This window comes from Diceros bicornis, chromosome 13 (assembly GCF_020826845.1).
Source record: "Diceros bicornis minor isolate mBicDic1 chromosome 13, mDicBic1.mat.cur, whole genome shotgun sequence".
Taxonomy (NCBI): Eukaryota; Metazoa; Chordata; class Mammalia; order Perissodactyla; family Rhinocerotidae; genus Diceros; species Diceros bicornis.
This window is the reverse complement of record NC_080752.1, coordinates 44,003,947-44,023,054: the sequence shown is the minus strand read 5'-3', so window position 1 is coordinate 44,023,054 and position 19,108 is coordinate 44,003,947. Positions and strand designations below refer to the sequence as shown.

Sequence of the window (19,108 nt, the reverse complement as noted above, 5' to 3'; positions counted from 1 at the left end):
CAATTCAGAATCTTTTCAGGTTGTGATCCTACCATAGCTCAACTCCAGGAGCTCCTGTGGCATTTTGTCACCTGTCACCAAAATGCAAACCAAAGAAGCCTCCAGTTGATCTAGCAGCTTATATATGCCCTGCCTGGGTCTACAGATGAAAATAAGGAATATCTGCACAATCTCTTTGGAACTGCCATGGACTGACAAAGGAGCTACAATGGTCACTCTGAAAAACAGTGATTCCCAAACTGTCCTTCAAGGCAGGTTCACCTTGCTGGTGACCCAAATGGCCTTAGAAGTCTACAGAAAGTTACAGAGGAAGTCCCTAAGAATTACAGAACTGAAGGAGGTCTTAGTGTAATAACACATTCATTTTAACAGAGATCCAGAGAGGTAAAGTGACTTACTTAAGGTCACAGAGCTTGGGCTAAGACAAAAGTCTTCTGATGGCCAACTTGGTGGCTTTTCCACCACAATACACCTATCACTATCCCTCTCCCAAGTGTCCAATCCAACCTTTGTGACCACTGGTGAGTCTGGTTCTACAACAGAAATTCTCTATTGCTTAGTAACTGATAAATATCCAATAAATAATCAGTTTCACCTGCAGAGTACTTTGCTCCCTATTGAACACTAAAAGCAACTTAATTCCTTGCTTGCAATAAAAGGAGTAAGCAGGGATTAAGAACACGTTCAAAAATTTTAAAATACTGCCTTTTAAGGTTACAAAATACTGCATTTTTCCCATCTTCAGTAGTACTCAAAGAAATGTGAACCTAAACAAGATACTAATTAAATTTATAAGTTTTTAAAAAGTTAAATCAGGGGCTGGCCCAGTGGTGTGGTGGTTAAGTTCACACGCTCTGCTTCGGTGGCCCAGGGTTCGCAGGTCTGGATCCCAGGGAACGAACCTACGCACCACTCATCAGGCCATGCCACATACAAAATAGAGGAGGCCAGGCCCAGATGTTAGGGCAAGAATGTTATTCTTCCTTTTGCTGAGGAAGATTGGCAACAGACATTAGCTCAGGGCCAATCTTTCTCACCAAAAAAAAAAAAAAAAAAAAAAAAACAGTTAAATCAGAGAATATTATAAATAACAGTGCCCAATGTTGGTAAGCTCAAACTGGTGACATAAATTGGTATAATCATCTTGGAAACTTGACAATAGGTCACAAAAATGCATTAAAAACTATCAATACCATTTAACCTCAAGCTTAGTCCTTGGAAGTAGTTTAAAGGGACACAAAAAGAAAAAGTTATATTCATACAAGTTCACAGCAACAAAATAAGCTGCTGAAGAAAATTTGAAAATTTAAACGTCATCCCTAGAAGCATGTCTAGGTAACATACTGTGCCGCAACTAGAAAAATATCACTATGTCATAGTGAAAAAGGCAGAAAACAAAACTTTATGTATACTGTAATTAAAACTATCTAAAAAAAATAATATGGACAAGCAATCAGAAGCCTACATTTCTGGGCCGGCCTCGTGGCTTAGCGGTTAAGTGCGTGCACTGCGCTACTGGCAGCCTGGGTTCAGATCCCAGGCGCGCACTGACGCACCGCTTCTCCGGCCATGCTGAGGCCGCGTCCCACATACAGCAACTTGAAGGATTGCAACTATGACATACAACTATCTACTGGGGCTTTGGGGGGAAAAAATAAATAAATAAAATCTTTAAAAAAAAAAGAAGCCTACATTTCTAACAAAAACCATATATTTCAGATGGTGTAAAGTTTCAAGGTGGAAGACAGCACTGGTTTAGAAATAAGAAGACAGAGTTCTACTCCAGGCTTCACTGTTTAGTAGTGATGTGGCCCCAGGCAAATCATTCATCCTGTCTGTGCCTCTATTGGGTCATCTGTAAAATAGGCATAACAGCCTATAACACTCTCAGGAGGATCAAATGAAAAAGGGCATCTCTGAGAGTACTCAGTAAACTGAATTTAAAATATAAACTGGGCATTAAAATAAGTTTAAGACAACATAGGGGTTGGGCGGCCTGGTGAAGAAGTGGTTAAATTCACACACTGTGCTTTGGTGGCCCGTGGTTTGCGGGTTTGGATCCCGGGTGGGGACCTACACACCGCTTGTCAAGCCACGCTGTAGCGGCATCCCACATACAAAAATAGAGGAAGATTGGCAACAGATGTTAGCTCAGAGCCAATGTTCCTCGCCAAAAAAAAAAAAGAAAAAAAGATAACATAAATTGTTCTTCTCTTACCAAATGATCTTTGCCTTTTGGCTTCACGACTGACTATAACATAGTCTACATCATTCAAAGGCTGATAATCCATACCTCTGACTTGTTTTATATCTTTCACTTGCCTTACCTTCTCCAAAAGCTTCTCTTGATTCTCTTCAGGTATAAGTGACAACTCCCTTTGTTCTTCTACCACAACTGCTATATGCCTCTGTCACAAAACTGACTACTTTTTGCACTTATTTCTATGTCTGCTTTCCCTTGAGTTCCTTGAACACCATGAAGAAAATGAGGCTGTCTTATGCAACATTATATTTCTAAAACCTAGTTTGGAGACAGCACAAAGTAAATACTTGATAAAAAGAGTTAAATTATCCATGTGTTCATAATTTCTGGGTACCACAAATAATGGAGAAGGTGCTAAATTTATATCTACGAAAAGACGCACTATCAGTAGCGTAAAAAAGACAAAGGCCAATGTGTTTCTTCTGCTACCAATATTACTGGATTTTAATGGAGCAATCTAGACGACATCTTAATCCTCCAAAAGATATAGAAGGAGGGCCAAGATGAGGAATGAATGAAGGAAAGAAGGAAGGAAAAGAGGGAGGGAAGAAGCCAGTCCTAACAGTTAAGTCAACACAGAAATGGCAAGACTCAAGGATATTAGTATAATATCACCTAAGAAGAGAGAGGTTATACACACCTGTGAGAGTATAGAGAAACTGCTCCTCCCCCTGCTCTACTTGGTTCCTTCTGTTGTCCAAAACCTTCTTGACCGTGTCCATTAGGCCAAATGTATGTGCTACATTGTTGAGAACAGCGGCATCTATTTAAAACAAAAGACATGCCTGTTGAGTTAAAACAGAAATGTTCCACCAACTCCCTGTTGCGCTGCTTATAAATATGAAACAACCCAGAAATGATAGGACTCTTCTAATCACATTTTTTAAAGTTTTTAATAAAGACTTATCATATGTATAACTAATTTTGATTTAATTGTTATATCTTTATACATTGTTATATCTTTACATACATCTTTATACATTGTTATATCTTTCCATAAAAATAAATACAAACATAAGAAAAAAAATCTTGCATCTGGTTATAGGTTTTGACTTTTGGTTTAGAAAACATGGTCATTGTGCTGGATAGAGCTAAGTCTGAATCTCAGGTTTGCTGTTTCCTCCTATCTGTGTGAACTTGGATAAGTTATTTCACTCTTCAGTTTTCTCATTTGAAACAAATGGGACTAATAATACTTATTCTGCAAGATACATAAGATTAGAAATATCACTTTGTGTATGTGTGTGTGTGTGAGGAAGATTGGCCCTGAGCTAACATCTGTTGCCAATCCTCTTTTCGCTTGAGAAATATCATCCCTGAGCTAACATCCATGCCAATCTTCCCCTACTTCTCTGCATGTGAGACACCACCACAGGATGGCCTGATGAGCGGTGTGCAGGTCTGCGCCCGGGATCCAAATCCACGAACCCTGGGCTGCCGAAGCAGAGCGCGCAAACCCAACCACCATGCCACCGGCCCGGCCCCTAGAAATATCATATTTTAAGTGCCAAACATGGAACGCAATATTATTAATAGTATTATCTCTGTCCCCCTTTATAGAAAACTTCTTGAGAGAGTCATCAATAATTGTGGTCACTACTTCCTTACTTCAGATCACTTTTCCACCTACAACTCTTCCACAATCATCATCTCATCCAGTTCCATGCTTTTAAATAACATGTACAAACTAAGAACTCCCACATGTAGCTCTCCAGCCCTGACTCCTTTCCTGCATTCCAGATTCATACTTCCCCAGATTCTTACTTCTGTCTAGCTGAGTGACATCTCTATTTGAAGGCCTCATAAGCATCTCAATTTAACAAGTCAAAAACTAATTTTGATTTCCTCTCCCAGTGGTGTTCATCTCAGGAAATGATATCACCATTCACAGCTCAGGCCAAAAATGTATGAGTCATCCTAGATTTCTTTCTTTCTCTTTCACCCTATATCCAATCCATCAGCAAGATTTGTCAGTTTCACACTCAAAACATATCCCCAATATGATCACTTCTTCCCAGGTCTACCACTACCCACTCTAATCCATGCCACTATCATCTCTTGCCTGGACTAATTCCTTCAACAGTCTCCCAACTGATCTTCTTGTTTCCATTCTTGCCCCATATACTCTATTCTCCACAAAGCAACCAGAGTGATCTTTTAAAAATATGAATAAATCTGATGCCCCATATACTCTATTCTCCACAAAGCAACCAGAGTGATCTTTTAAAAATATGAATAAATCTGATAACTTCACTCCCCTACTCAAAATCACAATGATGGCTTACATCACCTTAAAATAAAGCCCAAAGGTCTGACCACAGTTTATCTAAGTTGTCCCCTCTGTTCCTCTCCAATCTCATCACCTATCACTCTCCCCATACATTACTCCCTGCTGCCGCATTGGTGCTTCTGTAACTCTTTGAACCCACAAGGCTCACTGCAACTTTAAGATCTTTGTTCCTTCTGCCTGGAATGTTCCTTCTCCCAGCACGTCACATGGCTAGCTTCTTCAATTCAGGTCTCTGCTCAAATGCCACCTCGTTAAAGAGGCCTTCCTTGACCACCCTATCTAAAATAGTCACTCCTGTTCTCTATATTATTTGCCTTTTTTTCCTACTTCAAGCATGTAAAAAAAGATTTTGCTGTAAAGTTTGTTTAAAGAGGTAATACGACACAACTAACAAATCTAAGAACTCACTGAGCACACAAGCTTATGAGATCTCCTCATGACCCCTTTTGGTATCAGATGATTAGCACATCCTTTTTACATTGTGCACTGCGGCAAGCACCCTGTGAGTGTTCAGAAACAGCTATAAGTGCACACAATAGTTTTGTAGTTCTGGAAGCCTTAAACTAATAGAATATGAGAATTATCTAAAATCAAGTAGATTTCTCCAATTTTCAGACCATATATATACATACAGAGAGAGAGAGAGAAAGAAAGAGAGAGATTGCTTCCTGGTACCATTTATAAGGGCAAAAATTACCTGTGGAAAAAGCATGGCCAGATCTGAGTTCAAAACCTAGTTATGAACTTTGGACATGTAACTTAACTTTTATGAGCCTTAGTTTCCTAATCTGTAAAATGGGGATAATAATACTATACCTCACTGTTTTCACAAGGCTAATGGGATCTGCCTACAGTTGTTAGTGTTTAATAAATGACCACTATTATTAGGATTAATACACTTACCTGTGACCTGAAAGGGAGCCTGGATGAGCCGCTGCTGAACTCCCCTGAGTAGCTCCTCTATTTCCTTCTGTATATTGCAGACAACTTCTTCCATCAGTCCTACATCAGCTATTCCTTTCCAGAACATCAAAGTGTCCTCTGGCACAAGAGGGATTAGATAGAGGGTAAACAAGGGATGCTATATGTACTTAGGCACATCTCTACAATGTGTTAAATTCAAAATTATTTCAATTTGAAATGATTTCTTGTTGGGCCATTTCTGGGAAAGGGGAAGAAGCTTTTGGAAAACTAGCTGCCTCCCTCAGTTGGTACCTAATTATTTGGCCTCTTCAGCAACAAAAGGGACTTAGGATAATTGCCTCAATTTGTCATGGCTCTGGCTACAAGAAACTGGCATCTTCCTCCAATAAAGATATTAAATAAACAAATATTAAATATTACCTAATTTAAAATTAAATAATACTTAATATTTTTAAGTTAAATAATAAAGATATTAAATTAAATTAAAGATATACTCCCCCTAGTCCTATACTTAAAAAAAAAAACAAAATAAAAGAATCACATAAGTGGGGTTATAAGCTCCCCAAGGGCAGAGGCTATGTCTTTTAATCTATCTATCTAGCATCTAGCAACAGTGCCAACCAAAAATAGGCAGCAATAAATATTTGTTAAATGAATTCATGAATGGAGGATAACGTGAAGCCTCTCCTGGTCCCCTCTAAGTGAATCATCATTAATCACCATCCTCTACACCACCTGCTACCTAATTTTCTCTTCTAACATCTTGCAACTTGGTTTATCCAAGAAATGTGCCAAAGATGGAGGCAGTTTGAAGGGATGAAAAGCATGGACTACAGAGTCAAACAGCTGAACTCAGCTCTGACACTTATTGGTTGTGTGACTGGTCTTAGGCAAGTTGCTGAACCTTTCTGAATCTCAATTTCTTCATGTGGAAAATGTGATTTTGCAGGGCTGTTGCATGGATTAAAATAAGATGTTTGCCGCTAAATAAGTAGTATTAATATGCATGAGAAAAACAAGCAAAAGTAATTAAGAGGCCTTCTGTGTCCATAATCATAATAGTGATAAGAATCACAAAATCCTGCAAGATCTGAGCCCCATGGGAAAGTACCTGAAATTTCCTCTGAGTCTTTTTTCACGCCCTCTTCTGTGGCCATGGTGACAGCAGCAGTGAGAGCCGAGTTCCACTCCAGCCCTGCCTCTTCCATGCTCTCTTCAGAGATGGCAATCTGTGTGATGCTACCTAAAAACAGTCCATTGGAGGTAAGGCCAGTGAACTTTATGGAAAAGTCATAGCTATCCTCTATCTCATACTCACAGCCAAAGAAACCCTGTTATTTTAACCTTTTGGCCTTTTGCCTGCAGGCCCATGTATTAAAAACTAGAATCCTAAGTAAACCACAATGAATATTAGATTTTCTAAAGAAAACTTGCCTTGCAAAAGAAAATGCTTTCTTCTTACTCTGAATAGAAAGGGAAAGATAACTTATAAAATCACAAAAGAGCAATCTGCTTCCTGAGCAGGTATGTTTTTGAAAGAGACAGAAGCCCAGCATGATTGCTGGGCTGCCTGCCCCAGACTTAGTGAGGATGAAGAGGACCTGAAATAATTTAAGAGAAAAGAATGGTGCTTCGGGCCGGCCCCGTGGCTTAGCGGTTAAGTGCTCGCACTCCGCTGCTGGCGGCCCGGGTTCAGATCCCGGGCGCGCACCGACCTACCGCTTCTCGGGCCATGCTGAGGCCGCATCCCACATACAGCAACTAAAAGGATGTGCAGCTATGACATACAACTATCTACTGGGGCTTTAAGGGGAAAAAAATAAATAAATAAAATCTTTAAAAAAAAAAAAAAAGAATGGTGCTTAACCAAGAACCCTACTACAAGCATGTTTGATACTAAGCATCTAGAACATCTGAAGTTGCTATAGCTTATTTATCAGCCTATATAAAAGAAAGTAAGAGAAATGAGACCCCAAAAAATCAGACAAGAAGAGATCCATGAATAGCAGATTCATAGAGGAAAAAAAAACCATTGCTATGAATTGTATATTAAGATTTTAAACAAAGAGAATTGAGAAAAATAAAATTGATCCAGATAGAAATATCAACAAGTGTGGACTCTACATGCTGGAGGATAGCAATAACCAAGCAAATAAGTAATATCAATATGGATAATCAAGTGAAGGAGTTTTGGCCAAATAAAAAGGAAGTAAATAATCAAAGCATTTTTCACTTTACTTTTCCTTTTTTGTGAGGAAGATCAGCCCTGAGCTAACATCCATGCTAATCCTCCTCTTTTTGCTGAGGAAGACCGGCTCTAAGCCAACATCTATTGCCAATCCTCCTCCTTTTTTTTTTTTTTTTACCCAAAGCCCCAGTAGATAGTTGTATGTCATAGGTGCACATCCTTCTAGTTGCTGTATGTGGGACTCGGCCTCAGCATGGCCGGAGAAGTGGTGCGTCGGTGCGTGCCCGGGATCCGAACCCAGGCCGCCAGTAGCAGAGTGTGCGCACTTAACCTCTAAGCCACGGGGCCGGCCCAATTTTTCACTTTTCAAGTGAAAGAGTCACATGACCAAAAATTCAAACTGCTAGATATTTTATACTTTCCTAAAAAGGACTTAGGTTCCAAGATAGTTGGCTTCTATTCACCCAGTGGTTATTCACAGAATATTAGGGTTGACCAAAAGAAACCTTGAAAACTTTAAAGCACAGTACTTCCCTTACATCCTTTAGCGTTCTTGCAACTCTGTCAGGCATATTTATAATTCTTCTAGAAGTAGTTGAGACATATTCTATCCCACTGTGCTAAGTCTCCAGTTGGACTAACTGAATCCTTAATAGTAAAAATCTCACATGGCTACATCTTTCCTAGAGATGGGCAGGGAGCTCTGGCCGCAAGTTCAACAGTACTGAAGTGTGTGCCCATCCTGTCTCATTTGTGAGGAAGCCTAAGCTTGGTTATCTGGATCCCTTCCAGGCAGAGCTCTTTGATCTTTACAGCACAGTCAGTTTCCAGAGTCCAGCCCAGCCAACAATACACTGTCTTTGATACATCTCAGTTCAACAATTGAAAACCATTCACCATTCTAATCCACCTTCCTGCTTTGACCACTAATAGAGCAAAGGATTTTCAAAACAGTTTAATTTCAACCTAGATATGCCAAATGGCACCAAAGTGAAACGGCTGAATAAGTATTAGAACTACTGAACCATCTTTCCAATGTTTACCATGCATTGTAAGAAAGAAACAAGAAAGGAGGTCTGGCCAATAGGAATCATTTGGAAGAAAATGAAGAGATCTGTTTCTAAAGCATAGAATCCCATCCAAGATTATCATACCTTACAGAGACATCAATGCTCATGAGAACTGAAATCAAGAAACACAAAGGACAAATGAGGGGGAAAGTGCTACTGAAAAACACAGCGGGTTTTCAGGTGGTTTCCTACCCCCTACCATCGGCCGAAGTGGGTGTCTGCACCACACTTGTCTGCTGTCCTGGCACTGGAGCTCTTGCACTGCTGATCAAAAGATCAAATTTGGTGCTTCTGCAGGTATTGGAGCAAACCTTGTCATGTTGGTAAAAATCAATCTGTCCGGAGTCCATCATTTTCCTGTGCAAAGGGAGATAAGAAATACCAGTTCAGCCTGCACTTCATCTAGAGGGAACTAGGCCTCAGAGACAAATAGAGACAAAGTTGCTGAGTCTACTCTGTAGATTAGTGAAATCTAATACTATTAAAAGTCATTAGGTTGCAAAAGTTCTAATTCGGGCTATAAAATTTTCATTGGTCCTGCCCACATTTACAAGTACTCCTCTTCCCTCTCTAGTCTACTCATTTTGAGTACTCTCTTTTATTTCCCATTATCACTAAGCTGTAGGAATATACTCCCGACAATAGCTATTTCCCCACAGAATCTTCACTGAAATCAAACCTGAAAGGTGAAAAGACTAGCTTGTATCCCAGCACAACTGAGAAATGCCACAGGGGGACTAAAATTTTGTGATGAGATCCTAAGGTATTACTATTTCTAGACCAGCAAGATCTACTTCCACTTTTGGAGACATAAAACTTCAGCATATTTTCTTCCTTAAAAAAAAAAAATTTGATAACATCTCTCCTATAAATACAGAGCAAAGTTATTTATGCTAAACCCCCACTATAAAATGTCCTTATAACTGGATCCACGAGACATTGTTATTATAGGTCATGAGCAAAACCATGGAGTATTTTAATTATAGTAAACTCTATGTTATAATGTTACTTGGCTTTCACTAAAGATTTTTTAAGCATTCTGATTCCTTTTTACATTTGGAGAAACTTGGCATATGCTTGTTTTTATGGGCAAATAAAACAGGCCAAGAACAACAAAAATGAAAGTTAATGGTATTCCTCCCCAATTTTATTCAACTACTGATTTCTGTATACAAATCATTGGAATGAATTTTTAAAAAAATTATTTGTCCAATCACAAGTAAAGAGATCAAAATAGTAATCAAAAACCTCCCAAAAAATAAAAGTCCAGGACCAGATGGCTTCTCCAGTGAATTTTACCAAACATTCAAAGAAGATTTAATACCCATCCTTCTCAAACTATTCCAAAAAATAGAGGAAGATGGAACACTTCCTAAATCATTCTACGAGGCCAACATCACCCTGATACCAAAGCCAGACAAAGACAATACAAAGAAAATTACAGGCCAATATCGCTGATGAACATTGATACAAAAATCCTCAACAAAATATTGGCAAACCGAATACAACAATACATTAAAAAGATCATACACCATGATCAAGTGGGATTTATACCAGGGACGCAGGGATGGTTCGACATCCATAAATCAATCAACGTGATACATCACATCAACAAAACAAAGAAGAAAAACCACATGATCATCTCAATAGACGCAGAGAAGGCATTTGACAAGATACAACATCCATTTATGATAAAAACTCTCAACAAAATGGGAGTAGAAGGAAGGTACCTCAACATAATAAAGGCTATTTACGACAAACCCACAGCCAACATCATACTCAACGGGGAAAGACTGAAAGCCATTCCTCTGAGAACAGGAACGAGGCAGGGCTGCCCACTCTCACCACTCCTGTTCAACATAGTACTGGAGGTTTTGGCCAGAGCAATTAGGCAAGAAAAAGGAATAAAAGGAATCCAAATAGGTAACGGAGAAGTGAAACTCTCACTATTTGCAGATGACATGATTGTATATATAGAAAACCCTAAAGAATCTGTTGGAAAACTATTAGAAACAATCAACAACTACAGCAAAGTTGCAGGGTACAAAATCAATCTATAAAAATCAGATGCATTTCTGTATGCTAATAATGAACTAACAGAAAGAGAGCTCAAAAAGATAATACCATTTACAATTGCATCAAAAAGAATAAAATACCTAGGAATAAATCTTACCAAGGAGGTGAAGGACCTATACAATGAGAACTACAAGACATTATTGAAAGAAATCCATGATGACATAAAGAAATGGAAAGATATCCCATGCACGTGGATTGGAAGAATAAACATAGTTAAAATGTCTATATTACCTAAAGCAATCTACAGATTCAATGCAATCCCAATCAGAATCCCAATGACATTCTTCACAGAAATAGAAAAAAGAATACTAAAATTTATATGGGGCAACAAAAGACCCCAAATAGCTAAAGAAATCCTAAGAAAAAAGAACAAAGCAGGAGGCATCACAATCCCTGACTTCAAAACATACTACAAAGCAATAGTAATCAAAACAGCATGGTACTGGTACAAACACAGACACACAGATCAATGGAACAGAATTGAAAGCCCAGAAATAAAACCATACATATACAGACAGCTAATTTTTGACAAAGGTTTGCTAAGAACATATAATGGAGAAAGGAAAGTCTCTTCAATAAATGGTGTTGGGAAAACTGGACAGCCACATGCAAAAGAATGAAAGTGGACCATCTGCTATCACCATTCACAAAAATTAACTCAAAATGGATCAAAGACCTGAAGGTGAGACCTGAAACTATAAAACTCATAGAAGAAAATATAGGCAACACATTATTAGACATTGGTTAATAAAGGAATCTTTTTAGATGACATGCCTACCCAGACTAGGGAAACTAAAGAAAAAATAAACAAGTGGGACTTTATCAGATTAAAGAGCGTCTATAAGACAAACGAAACCAGAATCAAGACGAACAGACAACCCACCAGCTGGGAGAGAATATTTGCAAAACATACATCTGACAAGGGGTTGATCTCCATAATATATAAAGAACTCACACAACTGAACAACAAAAAAACAAACAACCTGATCAAAAAATGGGCAGAGGAAATGAACAGACACTTCTCCAAAGAAGATATACAGATGGCCAATAGGCACATGAAAAGATGTTCAACATCACTAATCATCAGGGAAATGCAAATCAAAACAACACTAAGATACCACCTCACGCCCGTTAGAATGGCTATAATCACCAAGACAAAAAACAACAAGTGTTGGAGAGGATGTGGAGAAACAGGAACCCTCATACACAGCTGGTGGGAATGCAAACTGGTGCAGCCTCTGTGGAAAATGGTATGGAGATTTCTCAAAGACTTAAAAATAGAGATGCCCTATGACCCAGCCATCCCATTACTGGGAATCTATCCAACGAACCTGAAATCAACAATCCAAAGAGGCTTATGCCTCTTTGTTCATTGCAGCACTATTCACCATAGCCAAGAAGTGGAAGCAACCTAAGTGTCCCTCCACTGATGACTGGATTAAGAAAATGTGGTATATATATACAATGGAATACTACTCAGCCATAAAAAAAGACAAAATCGTCCCATTTGCAACAACATGGATGGGCCCGGAACGTATTATGTTAAGTGAAATAAGCCAGAAAGAGAAAGACAAACACTGTATGATCTCACTCATATGTGGAATATAAACCAACACATGGACAGAGAAAACTGTACTGTGGTTACCAGGGGTAGTGGGGGTGGGGGGTGGGCACAAGGGGTGAAGGGAGTCATATATATGGTGATGGACAAACAAAAATGCACAACCCCAAATTTCACAATGTTAAAAACCATTAAAACATCAATAAAAAAAATTATTTGTCTCTGACTATAAATACATGAATAAAAAAATTAACATTTTCTGTGGAAAATACAGAAAACTATAAAGAAAATAACTGCCCTTTAAAAAAAAAAAATCCCACAACACAGAGATAATGTCAACATTTTGGCATATTTTCTTCTACTAAATTTTACTTACATATGTGTGTGTTTTTTAACGCAGCTAAAGTCACACTATTTAATCCCCTTTATCTTTTGTTTTCTTTCTTCACATTACATCATAAGCATTTTTCCTTGTAAAAACTCTTTAGAAATATTTTAATGACTGCATAATATCCCATAGTATATACTCATATATACTTATACGAGCCATAACGTACTTTAGATATACCTTGACTGTATATTAAAGTAGACTGTAATTTTCACCATAATAAATAACGTTGTAGTGAACATATTTATTGCTTGAATCTCTACAAGCACTATAGATTTTTCTTAAGACAAGTTCCTTAAAAGGAATTAAAGACAAAGGGTAAAATGTTTTTAAGGCTCTTGATACATGTTCTGTGGGGAACTTTTAATTCTTGACCACCTTTTGAAATTTTCTACCAGTAAGTGAGTGCTCAAGGAATACCAATTAATGTCAATCTTCGCCAGAGGGAAAAAATTACAATAGTAAACTTGTTGCAAAAAAGGGGTGGGGGAGGGACTATTACACTTCTCTAAGTTTATTTCTGTGATACAATGATAGCAAGAATTACATTCACTGTACCTAACTGTTACTTATCAACAGCACCCCTCTACTTTATCAGCTTATCCCAGGATTTGTCGGTCAGCCTACATTCTCTGTGGTTGTCACATTTCCTCAGCACCAGGCTTAGCTCTCCCTATGTTTGGTGATCTCAGGCAGGACTGTCATCTACTCCTGAGCTTCTCTGCCCAAAGAGGATCCTACCCAATATCCTGACATCACAAAAATTTGCCATAGATGCTGAGAAGAGTTCATTTAATTCAATATTCCTTCTTTCCCAGGGATTTTAAGGACAACTTGATGAAGGTCAAATAATGCATGGATTGCTGAAGACAATCCTTCAGACAGAATAAAATGTAAAATTACAGAGAAAAGACTGGATTCTACCACGACTAAGTGTCCCCAAGTCTGTTGAAAGGTATGTGCTTGCTATTAGAGCTCACCTGAGCATGATTCCACCCAGACGAATGGCTCTCTTCCAGTCCTTTAGGGTGGACTTGCCAGCCAGATGAACGAAATGCTTGGGGCTGATCAACTGATCATTGAACTAAAGTAAAAAGAAAAGTCCAAAATAATCCATTGTCAACTTATACAGGACAAGAGGGAAAAGAAATAGATGATAACTACGTGTTATATACAAAAAATACCCAGACAACATCTTAAGTCATAGCCTTGTATAATATAGCCTCCTGCCCTGTTGTGCCAGAGAAGGTGATCCTTCTCCAAGCACAGTGCCTTGTCCTGATACAAAGCTACAGAAGACACAAGGAGGATCAGAGATTAATATACTGATTAGCATTTAAAATCTATTCATGCCCTGAATCAGGCAGTTGGGTCCAATGTTGTAAAGGCTGTTTAAATAAACAGAAGTAATCTACTCAGCTTTAATGACAAGATTCAGGATGTGGCAGTAAGGATAACTATGGTTATAACCATACTTACTTCTACCAATAGCACTGCGGAGCCTCAAAACTCTGTAATTCTTAATGATTCTAGGATGATGCCACTAAAGGTGACTACTATCTATGGGTACAGCTGTGGCTACCAACCGAGATAGAATAAGCAATTATTTCCACATTGTGCTCTTGTGAAGATTATTTATTTTTATCAATAATAATTTCCAATACACTCTACCACAATGCACACCAGTGTAAGGCATTTTACATACATTATCTCATTTTATCTTCTAGCAACCTTACAGCGTATCTATATCACTATTTGTATTTTAACATATGAGGCTCTGAAATATTAAATGACTTGTTTAAGGTCATCCAGCAAGTCAGTGATAGAGATGAGACTCCATTCATTCATTTATTCATTCAATAAATATTTATTAATCATCTACTATATGCCACGCACTATTCTAGGTGCTGGGGATACACTGGTGAACAAGACAAGTTCCTTACTCTCATAGAACTTGTATTCTAGTGGGACTTAAATCCAGGTCAATTTGACTCCCAAGTCCTTATTTTTTCTATTGTGACACAATGGGACTATAGCCACAAAATCAAAAAACATTGATATGGTGGAAGAGAGACAGGAGGCATCGAAAACACGCCTTTTGAAAACAAGGAGCCCCAAAATAGGCCACGGCAAGGGGAGAAGACAATTACCTTGACACATTTCACATTTATTCCTGGACATACAAACTTCTTCCAGAGGAGGATGGCTTTGCTCTCCCCACAAGTTATGGGGTAAGCAATTTCCATATCCTCATTTGCTTCTATAGTGCTTGCATCTGAAAATGGAAAAAAATATCAGTTATTTATTGAACACTCTTCCCCAAAGCTTAAACTCAAAATCTTTAGTCTCCTGGTTCCTCTGAGGGGCTAACAGTTCACACTGGCTGCTATTGTTTAGGAATCCTCTGGAAGAAGTTTGGCATAACAGCTCTCTTACTGAGCTCCACTATATGCCAGACTCTGAGCTATATGCTTTTACATGCTTAATCTTAGTTAGTTCTTACAACAATCATGTGAAGCAGCGATTGTTTCCTATATTTTACACGTACGTTTGTGGGACTCAGAAAGGTGAAGTGACTTTCCCAAGGATACACAGCTAAGAAGCGAGAAAGTGGGAATCAAACTCAGGTTTGTCTAATTTCAAAGTTTCTTTCCATGACTGCCTTCTAGTCAACACCTCATCGGTCTCCATCAACAACTTCCCCGATGACAGGGATCAACCCGGAGGCTCTAATTTCTTTGTGGGATTTTTATAGACAAAAAATCTTTTCAGCAACTGTAGCAACTGATGTTAAACAATCAACCGACAGCCCTAGCATCTCAGTGAGTGGTGTTTCTAGATGTGCCACCATCAAATTGATGGCTGCAGCACTAGTAGGGCACACTGGGTATGGGGAAAAAAATAAGGCACAAAAGGCAAGAAATCTCAACCAAAGAAGCAAATGTCAAAGGTACTAGAATAACAAAAAGACTTACCAATCCCTTCTTCAATTTTGTGTATTGTGTGTGTTTCTACTGCCACAACTGCCGTGTTGTTCTCCGACCCGGCTTCATAAATCCTGTTGTAAAAGTGTCCATCGATAAACAAACTACATAAATCATGAAAAAATTAATATTCACAGCATGGGGTTAAGAAATTTGTTTTAATGTATCACAAAAGGAATAAAATAAATACACTTTACAACTCTATGTTACTGCTTTGACTAGTTCCCCATTGGATTTAAACTCCAACCTGCCCAGGACTGCTTAGCAGCTACTACTATGGAAATGAATCAACAACTTTCCTCACCTCAAAGGAAAGTTCCACTTGCTACCATTTTACACCAGACTTTTCCCTTCATAATTTTAAAAGCTCATGACACAAAGTGTTGCTTCAAGTATAAGATTAATTCATATTATAGAATTATCCTAATAAGACTAAAAAGTAATGCTGCTGGACAGTTCAAGACAGGGAGAACCTGTTGACCACAGAAGTTATCGTTCCCGGTTGTAATGTAGGCACTTTAGCATTTTTTAGCACTTGAGCATATTTTAAGGCACCATAACCAAACTATTGACATGAGCAAAGCCTAGTAAAAAAAAATAAGAGAGAGACTATGCTCAAAGTAACTAGCAGTAACAGTAAGTACCACTTAGGGAAAGTGTCTCTCTAAAATGTTTCTAACTTCTAAGAAATGGGCTCAGATAACCTAACAATACACATTGACGTCCTTTGTTTAAATTCTATAATAAACTTAATGTGTTAATTACTGCATCTTGTTATTTGAAAGCACTGCCTGAATAATCTCCTTTTGCATCAGTGATTACCCATCCCCACGGTGACCCCTCTCGCACAGACCTCCTTTCTGAATTTCACACCAGGACACAGTTAACTGCTAAATGAATAAATATACTTGCAGGTCCCATAAAACTTTGTTGAATTCATTATGTCTAAAATAACCAAGTTCTCTTCCCTCTCCCACCTCCCAAACTACTCTTCTTCCTATAATCCCCATCGTTGTTAAGGGTGCCACCCAGCACACTGTAGCCTAAGACAGAAGCCTGGGAATTACACTAGATTTCTCCCTTTTCCTCCTCCTCAACTCCCACAGTCACTCACCAAATCCTGCCAGATGCATCTCTTTAACACCAGCCATCCTCCCTGTCTCTATTTCCACTGCTACCGCCTTAATTGAGGCTGCATCAGTCTGTACTAGTCTCCATGCATCTACCTGATCTTCTATATTCCCACCAGAGTGATCACATAAATCCCTCCTTAAAACCCTTCAAGAATTCTCTCCTTGCTGTTAAAATAAAGCCCCAAATCCTTAATATGATATTTAAGTCCCTCCAAGATCTGGCCCCTGGTTTCAACTCTCCCCAAACCCAACCTTACAATCCAAGCCTTAGTCATACGAAACTATTTGTGGTTCCTAAAATTACTATCTTCTTTTATACCTTCTATCTTTGCTCTTACTTCTCCCTCTTCCCAGAACATCCTTCCCCATCTATTTTTTAATGAATAGTCTCTATGATATTTTTCCTTCCATCTCAGTCCTCCAGTATAATCATTTAGTTCCTCCTTTGTGACCCAACTACACTCCAGGCTTTTGTCACAACCTATAACACTTAATACCATATACTGTTTACCTGTCGGTCTACCCTTGGGCATAGTCTAAGAGGTCCCTGAGAACAGAGATTATGTGTTATTCATTTATTCTATTTTGTATGCCTGGCACGTAGTATACTAACTGGAACATGGCAAAGCACCCAACAGCTGGTCAATGAATAAGGATTGTAATATGAGAAACCACTACTTAAAAGTAAGATTAGTAAACTCATTCTAAATTGGCCAATGTGTGCAAAATCCCTTAAAACAAAAAATTCTTATTTATACATAATTTCAACAACCACTAATTGCACTTGGGGTGGGAAGCAGGGGGCATAGTCTATATTTTTGAGTAAACTAGGTTTTATCAGGGAAAAATTTCCTAAAGCAACTCAGGGTAGTAATGCATTTAGCCTAATTCTCTACACCTACTACAACTATAGTAAAACAATTATAAATATGTTCAAAATGTTAAGGCATCGTAAGATATCCACATGCCTTATAAATCATTAAAGGAAGGTAAAATTATGTTTACTAGAACTTTCAAGTTAAGTCTACCTTATTGTATTCTAATTCTCTGAAAACTGAAAATCCACACATTAGTTAAGTTCTTTTTATCCAGAATGTTAGGGAAAGATATTCTGATTAACTCAATGTTGGATTAAGATTATGACATAAACTAAGGGGTACCCTACTGATCTGAAAGAGTTTATACCTCTTCCTAAGACATTAAACTTTCTACTATGGAGGGATACAAGCATGAAAGGGAAAGCAGGGCCACTATACCTCAAATTGAACTATTCTACTACATTTGGACTGAAGTCCTCCACAGAAGAATAAAATCAGTCAGCACACTCAGTAAACTTATGTAGTACTAAAATCACCAGTCCCTGATCTCATTATGTTAAAAACTCTATTATGAATCCAAAATGAACTGGAAAGCCAAGAACAGTGATGGAATCTGAGGACCGTCACGCCCCCTGAGAATTTTTGATTATGTTATAAAAGATTTTATTTGAAAAAGTTAATAACCATTCTTTTTTTTTAAAAAAAAAGAAAGTATATGCTGAACAAGTCTTCTATGTTGAAAAGCTCCCAGAATTAAAAGCCTTCTAGTTACCTTAGTATCTATGTTTAAGAAAAAAAGTTAACTGTGGACATATTTTAAAGCCAATCTAGTGTTATTATGAAAGTATCACCTTATACAATGTGTCAAGTTCTATGTATTCATATTAGGAGACTGTTACCAGACACTCTACTTTTGCTTCATAATGTATTCCTGAAAACATGTACATAATGAATACTTTAAAAAGTATAAAATGTCATATATATAAAAGCTAAAGACATATAAAAGGAGTTCTATATATTGAAATCTAAAAATATTTATATAAAATCTCTAATTATTTCTGGCCTTTTGGATATAATCTCTACCAATATAATCCTAGTAATTCATACATGTTGTTTCTTTCCTTCATAGTTGAACCTGCAGCCAATCAGGTTAAGCGTGACTGAAGCTGAAGGCTGACACCTGATGACTTCCATCTTTGTTTCAAGTATATTAAACTTGTAAGACCTGTACTTCTTATCACTAGTATCAATGTTTTTGTTCCAGGCTCACTTTTACAAAATGAGGCTAAAATGCAATAAAATATTCAAATAATTAAATAATACAACTAGAGAAATCAATTGGCAGGCATCTCAAAATGCACAACCTCAAAATGTTTATTCACTAACTCATATACTAAATTCAGTGCAAAGAGC

General features: G+C 38.0%; 1 protein-coding gene across 6 annotated transcripts in view; it reads right to left on the bottom strand.

Annotated features, from left to right (window-relative positions):
- The window catches only part of GMEB1 (glucocorticoid modulatory element binding protein 1), a 31,266-nt gene that overhangs the window by 3,207 nt on the left and 8,951 nt on the right, over nt 1-19,108 (bottom strand). For 5 of the 6 annotated variants that reach the window (XM_058553434.1, XM_058553436.1, XM_058553435.1 and 2 more), the window contains 7 exons: nt 15,736-15,848; nt 14,911-15,035; nt 13,741-13,844; nt 8,935-9,092; nt 6,589-6,720; nt 5,457-5,594; nt 2,904-3,026 (listed from right to left, as the gene is read on the bottom strand). In XM_058553434.1, coding sequence (XP_058409417.1) covers nt 2,904-3,026; nt 5,457-5,594; nt 6,589-6,720; nt 8,935-9,092; nt 13,741-13,844; nt 14,911-15,035; nt 15,736-15,848 — 893 coding nt within the window. The remainder of the gene's footprint in view (nt 1-2,903; nt 3,027-5,456; nt 5,595-6,588; nt 6,721-8,934; nt 9,093-13,740; nt 13,845-14,910; nt 15,036-15,735; nt 15,849-19,108) is intronic. The other variant, XM_058553437.1, reaches the window with a different exon arrangement.